Source organism: Benincasa hispida, chromosome 11 (assembly GCF_009727055.1).
Source record: "Benincasa hispida cultivar B227 chromosome 11, ASM972705v1, whole genome shotgun sequence".
Classification (NCBI taxonomy): domain Eukaryota; kingdom Viridiplantae; phylum Streptophyta; class Magnoliopsida; order Cucurbitales; family Cucurbitaceae; genus Benincasa; species Benincasa hispida.
Genome location: NC_052359.1, coordinates 25,173,461 through 25,185,134, shown reverse-complemented (window position 1 = coordinate 25,185,134; position 11,674 = coordinate 25,173,461). Strand labels below are relative to the sequence as shown.

The 11,674-nt window shown below is 39.5% G+C and overlaps 1 protein-coding gene across 3 annotated transcripts in view; it reads right to left on the bottom strand.

The window, feature by feature from the left end:
* Nucleotides 1-11,674, bottom strand: part of LOC120091119 — a 62,394-nt gene that overhangs the window by 19,511 nt on the left and 31,209 nt on the right. For all 3 annotated transcript variants that reach the window (XM_039048970.1, XM_039048972.1, XM_039048973.1), the window contains 6 exons: nt 5,684-5,733; nt 4,738-5,002; nt 4,342-4,476; nt 4,004-4,110; nt 3,745-3,798; nt 3,568-3,651 (listed from right to left, as the gene is read on the bottom strand). In XM_039048970.1, the coding sequence (XP_038904898.1) occupies nt 3,568-3,651; nt 3,745-3,798; nt 4,004-4,110; nt 4,342-4,476; nt 4,738-5,002; nt 5,684-5,733 (695 nt within the window). The remainder of the gene's footprint in view (nt 1-3,567; nt 3,652-3,744; nt 3,799-4,003; nt 4,111-4,341; nt 4,477-4,737; nt 5,003-5,683; nt 5,734-11,674) is intronic.

The following is an 11,674-nucleotide window of genomic DNA, read 5'->3' as shown; positions in this document are numbered from 1 at the left end:
CATGGGTGTTTCTTCTTACAAACAAATCTAAAGTGACAACGGTCTTTAAACAGTTTTCCACCACCGTCGAAACCCAGTTCAATACCAAAATTGTCATTCTTCAAAGTGACAATGGGTGTGAATTTGTTAACCCAGTCCCTTTGTAATTTTTTAAACTCCAAAGGTATCGTCCACCAAAATTCCTGTGCCTATATGCCTCAGCAGAATGGGATGGCCGAACGGAAAAATCGCCACCTCATTGAAGTAGCTCAATCCCTCATGATACCTGCATCCTTACCTTCGTATCTATGGGGGAATGTTGTTCTTACTGCAGCTCATCTCATAAATCGGATGCCCTCCTGTGTGCTCAAATTTCAAAACCTCTTAGAGCATTTTAAAGAACCCATCTCGTCCACTCGACTTTTCCCTGATGTTCCTCTTAGGGTTTTTGGGTGCACCGTTTTCATCCACAATCACGGTCCTAAACAAAGTAAATTTGCTCCTAGGGCCCAAAATGTGTCTTTGTTGGGTATCCGCTCCATCAACGGGGCTACAAGTGTTTACAGCCTTCCTCTCGAAAGTATTTTGTCACCATGGATGCCACATTTCTAGAGGACAAGCCCTTCTTTCCCGTTAGTCCTATTCAGGGGGAGACTTCAAGTGAAGAGGCTAACACTTCCACCTACTCTGTTCCGTTAGACTTGTTTCCTAAATCTATCCCTGAAACAAATGAGTTTGTCCTCCTTAAAAAACAAGTGCCTTGGATAACCTACTATAGGAAGCATCTCCGAAAGGAAATAGTTCTCGAAATTGTTTCCTCTGTTGCTCCGCCGAAGGTGTTCAAGAGTCAGAACCGGAACCGACTCAGGCTCAAGGTACGCCTAGTCATAATGACAATGAGTATGTTGAAGGTGATATAGGGGACTCGAGCAAAGTCAGGGATGATGGCAGTAATGAAGCGCCAAGTGGTGCTCAGGGGACTGAAAATGAACAACAGTTGGGTACAGATCAACATACTGACAAGATCAGTGAGATTGAGATTGATGCTACCTTGGATTTGTCGATAGCTCTGCAAAAAGGTACTAGGTCGTGCACCAAACACTCTATGACAAGCTTCTTGTCTTACAGTAACCTGTCTACGAGATTTAGAGCTTTCACCACTAGCCTAGATAATGTGATAATTCCAGGCAATGTGCACAAGGCTCGGGAAATTCTTGAATGGCGAGTTGCAATTATGGAGGAAATGCGGGCTCTTGAGACTAATAAAACGTGGGATCTGGTTAGTCTTTCGAGAGGTTACAAAACAGTAGGGTGTAAGTGGGTTTTTACTGTCCAATACAAGTCAGGTGGAACTCTCGACAGATATAAGGCCAGATTGATTGCAAAAGGATTCACTCAGATGTATGGAGTGGATTACTCAGAAACCTTCTCACCTATGGCAAAACTTAATACTATTCGTATTCTCTCGGTGGCTATTAATCAAGACTGGCCCCTCCATCAATTGGATGTGAAAAATGCTTTTCTGAATGGCGAGCTGGAAGAAAAGGTTTATATGAACCCACCTCCAGGTTTTGAAGCACAGTTCGGTAATTAGGTTTGCAAATTAAAAAAATCCTTGTATGGCCTGAAGCAATCCCCTAGAGCCTGGTTCGATCGATTCACCACCTTTGTTAAATCTCAGGGGTTGGGCATTCAGATCACACCTTGTTCACTAAGAAGTCAGCACCAGAAAAAATAACGGTCTTAATTGTCTATGTTGACAATATTATACTGTCAGGAGATGATTGTGCAGAGATTGACAGGTTGAAACGACGAATGGCAGATGAGTTTAAGATAGATCTCGGTGCCTTGAGATATTTCCTAGGAATGGAGGTAGCAAGATCAACGGAAGGGATCTCAGTATCTCAGAGGAAATACATACTCGATTTGTTGAGAGAGACTGGAATGACAGGGTGTAAACCTGTAGATATACCTGTAGAAGCCAACCTCAATCTGATAGAGTCAGCAGATGATGTTCCTGTGAACAAAGAGAGATATCAACGGCTTGTGGGGAAACTGATATATCTTTCGCATACCAGACCTGATATATCATATGCAATTAGCTTGGTCAGCCAGTTTATACAGGCTCCGTATGAAAGATACATGGAGGCAATTACACGGATCCTGAGGTATCTAAAGTCTTCTACTGGAAAGGGCTTGGTTTTCAGAAAGCATGAAAAAAGGTGTATCGAGGCCTACACAGATTCAGACTAGGTCGGTTCTGTTATAGATATAAAATCCACCTCAGGATACTGTACTTTTGTGTGGGAAAACTTAGTTACCTGGAGAAGTAAGAAGCAAGATGTCATGACTAGAAGCAGTGCCGAAGCCGAATACAGAGCTATGAGCTTGGGTATATATGAAGAGATTTGATTGAAGAAAGTTCTGGTAGATCTACATCAAGAAAGTCATGACCTAATGAGACTTTACTATGATAACAAGGCTACCATTAATATTGCAAACAATCCGGTTCAACATGACAAAACCAAACACATTGAGATTGACCGACACTTCATCAAAGAAAAACTAGATAACAGTAGCATTTGCATTCCTTGTGTTTCGTCCAACCAGCAAGTTGCGGATGTTCTCACCAAAGGGTTACCTAGACAGACCTTTGACGTGTATTAGCAAGTTGGGTCTCATTGAGATCTACGCCCCAACTTGAGGGGGAGTGTTGAAATTATATTTTAACCCTAAGGACGTTTTGGTCTTTTATCTATCTAAGGTCCCTGTAATGTGTACTGTGTATCTAAATTAAAATAAGAAACTTTTATCGTGGTTTTTTCTCCTTGGTCTAGGGTTTTCTACGTAACTCTAGTGTTTTCTTTTCTTCTCTAACTTTTTCAAGAACCATAATAAATAGACTAATTTTAACTACAAAAAGGCTAAAAAAATCATGGTTACGAATTTGGCAATGCATGTATTTTCTTTCTTCTCCCTCCCACTTGCGTCCCTCAAATTATGACCCAAATTCTAAATGTGTCTCTCTTTTTATGTATAAAATCCAAACGTATTCAATAACACTCAACTATCAAAAATACCAACTTTTTTTTTTTACTCACTGACGTGCAACCTTGTTAAAACATCTAAGTCCTAAATCTCTTGGTGGTTCCATTATTCTTTGTTCTTCTTGCTTAAAGGATATGTACCTTGATTGAAAGGGATAGTCTTCGAGATTGGAGAAGGGAAGAAGGGAAGTAAGAAGGCATTGAAAGAGATTGAAGTAGAGTAGAGATACGAAATGGAAGAGGCAGGATATTTTTGAAAGTTTACGAGAGTTTTGAAAGTTTTAGTGGTATTTTGAAACAAAGTACAAACTTCATGGATATTTTCTATAATTTCGCCGAATAAAGAAAATAAGGAAGACTGAATGAGAGGACCCATCAAGAAAGCCAAGAAGAGAAATAAATTATATTCCCAAAAGCCTTACCTAAAAATTATTAGGTTACGAGCAAAAAAAGAACCCATAAGAAGCCAAAATGCTGTTCACAAAATCGTACAAGTAAATCACGACATTCTTCTCCACGTTAGAAACAATAAAAAGAGTACCTTCACAATTGTTGGAGAATTCCTCCGAGAAGGATGGATGAAACGGCGAGATACAGTCTCTGAAGTCTCCAACGTTATTGACACCTGGAAAAGAAAATATCTATTAGTGCATGAACTAACCAAGTTAACTAGTTAGCCGCTCTGACCAACTATTCCATATTTCAATACCATAATTACCTCAAGGCATCTCCTCATTCCTTCTTCATGGAAAAAGGTAAGAGTTCCACCAATCTGATTCATCAAATTTGAAAAATAAGAAAATAATTAACATCAGTGGAATGGGGTTGTCTGTTAGTCGGCTCAAATACATGTTAATCCATTTTCTTCTTCACATCCTCTTGTTTTTTCCCCCTCTCGTTAGGGAGGAGGTAAGAGAAAGGGAACAGAATAAATTAATTATAAAGGATCAAATAGTCATAGTGGAAAAAGAACTTGCCATGTCACTAAAATAATAGTTTGAATCAGAATTTTTTGGGCAAAACCTAAGCAATACTTGGTCATCTACCCTGATATTGTAGGATCTTCCTCGAATAAAGCCTTCCGCTGCAAGAAGTTTTTTGCAGATAATATCATGACAACAAATAAAACTAAATGATAACGAGGTCTTTTGCAGAAAGTAGAATTAAGATCAACTTGGATTGACTTTCTAAGTGCTTAAATCCAAGTGAGCGAAAAAGGTGTTAGTGAACTCTTAGAAACTAATCCAAACAAACCCTTACAAAGTAAATATTTCATTTTCTGTGAGGGAGGGAGGCAAGAAAGTTAATGATTTACATGCTACAGGTTTGATAATTTTAGGCCTTGGTGAAGATGCGACTCCAGCATCATCATCCGTTGACTGATTCTTCTCAAAGTTCAACACCTGGCTGGGAGAGACAGCTGCAAATGACTTCTGAGGTGATGCAACATCTGTTTCCACAGAAAAACTGTTAGTCAGAAAATTGTAGTTTCTACACCAAATCATTTAAACCCCTAATTGCATGAAATTAAAGCTAAATAATAGATAATCTAGTCACTCTTTTTAGATATACATGTAGGGGTACTTATTGTCTGAGTTTTAGAGATAATTCTATTACCAAAAACGTTAATCAGAACACCTTTACAAACAGACGAAAGAAAACGTCGAGTCAAATAAGTTGAGTGAAATATAGACCATCCACATAAACCCACCGGTAGATTCATATAGGACCTCAGCAACAGAGACCCGAGGACGTGCAACATTAGAAGATAAACTTAATCGTTCTCCTTCAATAAAAGGAGCAACCTTTATTGAAGATCTTCCAGATCTTCCAGCAGATGATTGCAATGACAGTGAACTTCCAAAGGTTCTATGAAAAGGTTCTCTCGTTGGATTGTATGACGAGACAGAGGATATCTCATCCCTTGAGCTATCATATCCTTCATCAATGCCATCATATATATCATTTGCTCTGATCTGTAAGGAAAAGGTTTTATATTCATATCAAATAAAAAGGACTGAGGTTCATAATTCAACATCAAATTAAAAGACATATATCATCTGTTCATGGATATACATCACTATTAAATTTTGTTCTAGATGTTTAAAAAGTTCAATTTCATCTTTAATATTTCAAAAAATTTCAGTCAAATCACTCCTCAATAACATTGTTCTAAATTTCTAATTAAACAAGGGAATAATGGTGTCAAAAATCCACCCCACCTCTATCTGATTTAAAAATCTAATTGACCCTACCCAAATTTTAAAATAACAATAATAATAATAATAATATGTGTGTGTATTATATATATACTTCCCAGTCACTAATTTCAATAATTTATTGGTGATCAGGGAATTTTCAGATCACAAATGAAATGAAGAAAGGTTCTTGATTATAAAATTTTAATGTTTTGTCAAGTCATTTTAAATCCTTGTGTAATTATGCAATTTTTGGAATTTGATTGGAATTTTGTGAAACATTAAGGATAAAATTTAAACTTTTAAAACAACGATAACAATATTAAAAAATGGTGCATATTTTGAGAATGAAATTGTATAAAGCCTTTTTCCACCTAATCATAACCCAAAAAGGACAAGAACAAAATGAAATATTAAAACAACATTATTTAACAGCACTGAGCCTACAAAGTAGCATACCCAATCAGTGTCACCTTCCATCTCTTTCCAAAATACATCCATTTGAAAGGCTGCAGAAGGAACAACCGTTGAAAAACATTTGGAATACAAGCAAAATTCTCATCGATCAGAATAATGCTGTAGAAACCAAACAGATTAAATACTTCTAAAATAAAATTCTTTTAAAGAAAAACATAAATTACAGGCAATGCGTAGTAGATAGCAAGTATCAATTGTGTATTCTGCAAACGGTTGTAAACATAACATATGTCAACACATAACTTCAATACAGAGAAAATTATGTATATGTAGGTCCTACGTCAACTCAAGGCTAAAGTACCTAATGCAAGACTGTTTCCTAAGAGCTGTCGATGATTCGCCATGGCATGAAGTCTTAAGTTGTTCGCAATCGATAGTATATGTGGAAAAACTATAGGAATATCCCAAAAAGCTGGTGAGAATTGAAGGGTGAATTACATTCTATTCTATTCAACTGAAAATTTACACACTCCTAAGTTCATCACATTGGATCTTAATACTACCACCTGACGGTATAACAGTAATAGCCAAACTCCTAAGATTTCTATATCCTGCACAAGTGAATAGAAAAAAAATTCAAACATTGAACCATTAATCCTACAAGTTTCTTTTGATAACCATCGATAGCCAAGGTGAGGTTCACGAAATAAGGTGTGCCTTTTGTGCAGCCCTAAGGCTCAAAGCCTCAGACCTTGGAGCTTTTTCATTATTTTTAGAAAAATAGTACTAATTAAGGGTACTTCCTTATTTATTAACCAAAACAATCAAATTTACTAAGCTTAATTCTTGTGTTTAGGGGCCATTTTCTTTCATATTTTCACTTCAACTATGTTTTATCTTCTTGATATAGTATTTTTATAAATAGTGTGCCTCACAAAAATAAATAAATAAATAAATAATGCACCTTGAACTTTAGAAAACACCGGCCAAGTCAGATCACCTCTTGATTAAACTCATAAGATAAATGTATGCGTATAACATTTTGGATCAATGACCTCAAAGACCAGTGTGTTTAGCTTATGCATTTGACCATTGGATAAAATCAGAATGGTTAAGGAAGAACTCTGTTAGGTTCTTGGTGAAACCCGGATTTCCATTTTTCCTACCTAAGCAAGTGATTAAGAGAATTAACTAAGTATAAATTAAATCCTATGTTAAAGAAAAGGAAAATTCTAAGTGTTTAAATAGATTTGTTAAGTAGCTTTGAAATAAGCTTTAACTAGTGAAAATTTGGTTAAGTATAACCCATGCGTTAGAAGCTAGACAAATGGTCAAGTATTTAGACAATGCGTTGGCCTTGTGTTAAGCATTGGTGATGTGCCATGCGTTGGCCATGAACATTTGAGATGTTATTTGGGCATTGAAAGAGGCTATAGTATGGCCGAGAGAAAAGGCTACGCAGGGACAAGCATGCGGCAGCCAATGTCTTGGGAGGTTAGCAGAGCATGTGGTAGCCTCAAGGACATAGGCGTTGGGCACTAGAGATGCGTGCGCGGGTTGACCGTGTAGTAAATAATCAGTGCTACACAATAAGGTAGACGATCATGTAGCTAAGGTGCAACGCTACACGATGGGATATGCGATCGTATAGTAAGCGAGCGGCGCTACACGATGAGATAGGCAATCGTGTAGGCGGGCAGACGATCGTATAGCAAATGCTAGCGATCGTGCGAAACGGTGAGGCGCTAAACGATAGCGCTATGCGATGGGCGATAGCACTATGCGACGATGAGCTAGGCGATAGCGATGGTGTGCTAGACGATAACCGAGCTTCGCTAGACTATGGGCATCACCACTATACAATGAGCAAAAGCTATGCGGCAATGCCACGCGATGGTATGCGGCAATGCTACGCGATGGTGCTATGCGGCAACGCTATGCGATGGTGCTATGCGGCGGCCTTGCTAAACGATAAGCTATGCGATGATGCTATGCGGCAGCCTTGCTAGACGATAAGCTATGCGATGATGCTATGCGGCGGCCTTGCTAAACAATGAACTAGACAATGAGACAAGCTATGAAGAACGCATGGTGAATTGTCTTTGCATTGCTAAGGCTTGCGGTAATAAGGTTTATGAGGTTGATTGCATTGGTCTTGAGCAAGAGACTAAGGACGTTAACAAGCAACAAGGACATAGATGCGATGGTCATGAGGGATGCGTTAGCAAGAGGCTAGGCGATAGTAAGTTATACCATGAGGAGTTGAGCGGGGACTTAGCTTGACATGCGTTGGAGATGCGCTATATGCGTTGAACATCCAAGGGCATGTGGGCGCATAGGACAAGGCTTGAGCAAATAGCACGGTGGAAGAGGGTTGGTCATAATCCTAGTTGAGCGCATAGGGCAAAGGTAAACCATGCGGTAGAGAGCATGCGGCCAAGGAGGAGCCTTGCGAGCATCTAACATATGCGACCAAGTTACGTCAATGGGATGCACAAGGTAAAGTTGCGTTAATTGGAAATGGCACAATCGAGGTTAGTAGGTCGCGTATTGGGAAAAGTGTTAGGTGGCAATGGCAAGGGTGTTATGTTGTGATTTAAAGACACCGCAAGGGCACAAGGTAAGGTTGGATGAACGCATATGAAGTTAGATGGACGCATATGAGGGATGAACGCATATGAGATTGGATGGACGCATTCAAGATCGTCATTCGGACATGTGGTTTGTTAGGAAGAAATCTTAGGCCTTAAGCAAATGAGATGGATGCACAAGAAGACATGCAAATTTGAGGGCTATGTGTTGGTAAAAGGAGAGGAAGACATCTTGGATTGCGATGACGTAAGGTTGCGTTAATAGTGTAAGGAAAGGACACTTGGACATGCGACCAAGTAGGAGGTGTCAGCCTTAGAGAGATCTTGGACGCCTATAAATAGGGCCAAGGACTTCAGACTATAACTCAAATTCTCTTCAAAGGACATTAAAGAAGAGTGTATGAAGGCTGATTGGCAGGAGACTATGCGTTGATGGAAGAACGCATGCGTTGGTAGCAGAAACCATGCGTCAATCATGAAGTTCCAAAAGGAGGAGATGCCGTCGGACAGGAAGGTCTGGAAGTAGCATCAACTTGGGACGAGGATATCTCCCAGAATACTCGTGCGTTTGGAGTAACTCCAAAGCCACCTGAAAGCTATGAGAGTCTAGTTTTCGGGGTAGGGCTGCCGGAGAAGAAGCTCCAAGGAATCGGGCTGGAGAATGAGGAAAAGACAGAAGGGTCGAGCTGTCGGGTAAGCTTGGGCCAGCCTTGATGTTTTGGTGATTCCGGCCAAACCACAAGGAGTTCGGAGCTAAGATTTTAGGTAAGTTTCCTGAGACATTTTAGAACATGTTTTCAGAAGGAAGTATCTTAGAATAAGTTCTGGAACTATGAGTAGTAGGCAGATAATTGAATCTGGAATTTAGGGTTCAAAAGGGAAACTAAGGAAACCTAAGGAACTTCGGAAAGGAAAGTTCTTAACAAACCAAGGTGAGTGGTTATTCCATTGTTTGAATGGTTGATTTCTATATATATATTATATATGTGATTATATATGTAGGTTGCATATATATAGGTTGTATTTGTAATATTGGCATAACCGGAGAATGTGTTTTGCCTGAATTTGATTGTTGTTGTATTGTTGTCACAATGCATGTATACCTGCATTAGTAAATGGGATTCATACCCGGAGATATTGTTAGCGTGCGTAGTGAGACGCTTGGCTGGGATTGTCAGAATATCTGGCTGGGATTGTCAACGTACCCAAACATGGCTAACAAGAAATGTCGACACGTGCATAGTCGAAGGGTTATAGGGTATTGAGCTTGTGTCCACGTTGGTCATCACGGGTTATTCGCGGAGAATACCCGGGAAAAATACATAATCATGCCAGGATTGTCCAGCTGACAGGCTGGGGAGATTACATTTTGCTATGTGATTATTGTTGATTGTGAAATTGTTTTCCCAAAGATGAATTTCTAAAATCAAACTTATGTTTGTTTAAAGCTGCCACTCACTGAGCTTTGTAGCTCACGTTTTCCATGTTTTATATCCCCCCAGGTAGCGGAAGGTGAGGAGTTCTAGGGTACTGCTAAGGTCAAAGTCTGCCACAAACCACAATTACACTTTCGGATGGTTTTAAGAATGGTTGTTGTAAAATTTGTAATTAAGTCTTGGAGTTGTATGAATATCAGTTTGTTGTATTATAAAATAGGCCTACTTAATCAGTTATTTCCTTGACCTAAAGTTTATTGAGTGTAGTAAAGAGGTTCAGTTGAAAAGTAGGTATCACAAAACGGTGGTATCTGCAGTCCCTCACGCCTCTCCTCGGGCTCAGGAGTGCGGGCTCGGGGCAAGATGTGACATTCCTACTCAGTAAACCCAACAAGTATGGCCAAAAATAACAAAGCAACGCATCTGTAATGGTAGTATTAATTGAGAAAAGAGATTACAGAAATACTGAAGACGATAAATAACCAGCACACCAACAGTACAAGATACTCAAAAATGGAAAAGCAAACCAACGCCTTCGAGAGAACTGGTAATTCTCTCCTAAAAGCTACCCCTCAACCTTTATTTCTCTCACAAAATTCCCTGCCTACACTGAAACCCAAGGTGTCCTTTTATAGCAGATTGACAGTGGTCCCTCAATGGTTTTCCTCTCCCATTTCCTCCATAACACTTTCTTCTGTGAATTACCTTTCTTGCCCCTCCTTTTGTAGGTGTATAAAATTGGAGGTTTAACAATACCGCCCCTCTAGAAGTGCACCTTGTCCTCAAGGTGGAAATAAGGGAACTGCTGAAAGGGAAACCAATTCCCAAGTTGCTTCATTTTCAAGTAGACCTTTCCATTTAACTAACCATTTCTGAGCTGCTAACTCTTCATTCCAGCGTATGCCTAATACCAGCTTCAAAGTAACCTATAATTCAAACTCTCCAAACAAAGCCGATGGGTGGTGCTGCACTTTGCGCTTCTCCCAACTCTTTCTTTAGTTGGGAAACATGACATACATTATGGAAGGACGCTTTTGGTGGGAGAGCTAATTTGTAAGCCACCTCTCCAATTTCCTTGATGACTCGGTATGGCCCATAAAACTTGGGGGATAGTTTCTTACTCCTTCGAGCTAACGAGTGTTGTCGATAAGGTCTGAGTTTTAGGTAAACTTCTCCCACTATAAATTGCAACTCCCTGCGATGTAAGTCTGCATTTTTCTTCATTCTATTTGAGCCACTAGTAAGTTCTCCTTCAGAGCATTTAGGGCCAAATCTCTCTCTTTCAGCTGTTTGGCAGAGAATGGATGCCTGAGGTTGATGAAATGGCTATACTTAATCGGTTGACGACCACCATAATGGCATCGTAACCCCCTGCTCTCAGTAATCCCTCTATAAAATCCATTGTCCAATCTTCTATGATCAATTCCAAAATTGGTAATGGCTGCAACAAACTCGTAGGGGACAGAGATTCCGTCTTATTTCTTTGGTAGATCTCGCACCCTTCCACATACTTCTTTATATCTAATTTCATTCCTTGCCAAAATAATTCTCCTTCATTCTTCTATAGACCCTCAAGAAGCTCGAGTGCCCTCCTAATACCGAATTGTGGAACGTATATAGTATAGCTGGAATTAGCAAAGATGAATAAGAGAGCACTAATCTTCCTTTGTATAACAATCGATTGTTCTTCCACTGGTATTTTGGTTTCCCCTCAGGGTCGCTCTTCAGTACTGATATTATCTTTTGGAGTTCTTCATTTCTTCAACCTCCTTCAGAATCACTTCCATATCTACCAATGTTGGGGCTGTCAACACATGTTCCATTGTTGGGGGAATGCGTGACGGGCATCAGCTGCCTTATTTAGCAACCTTGATTGATACAGAATTTCAAAATCATGCCCCAATAGCTTTGTCAACCACCTTTGAAAATGGGGTTGGACTTTGTGTTATTCGATCAAGAATTTTAAGGTTTTCTGATCTGAAACCAATGTGGACTTGTTTCCCAAC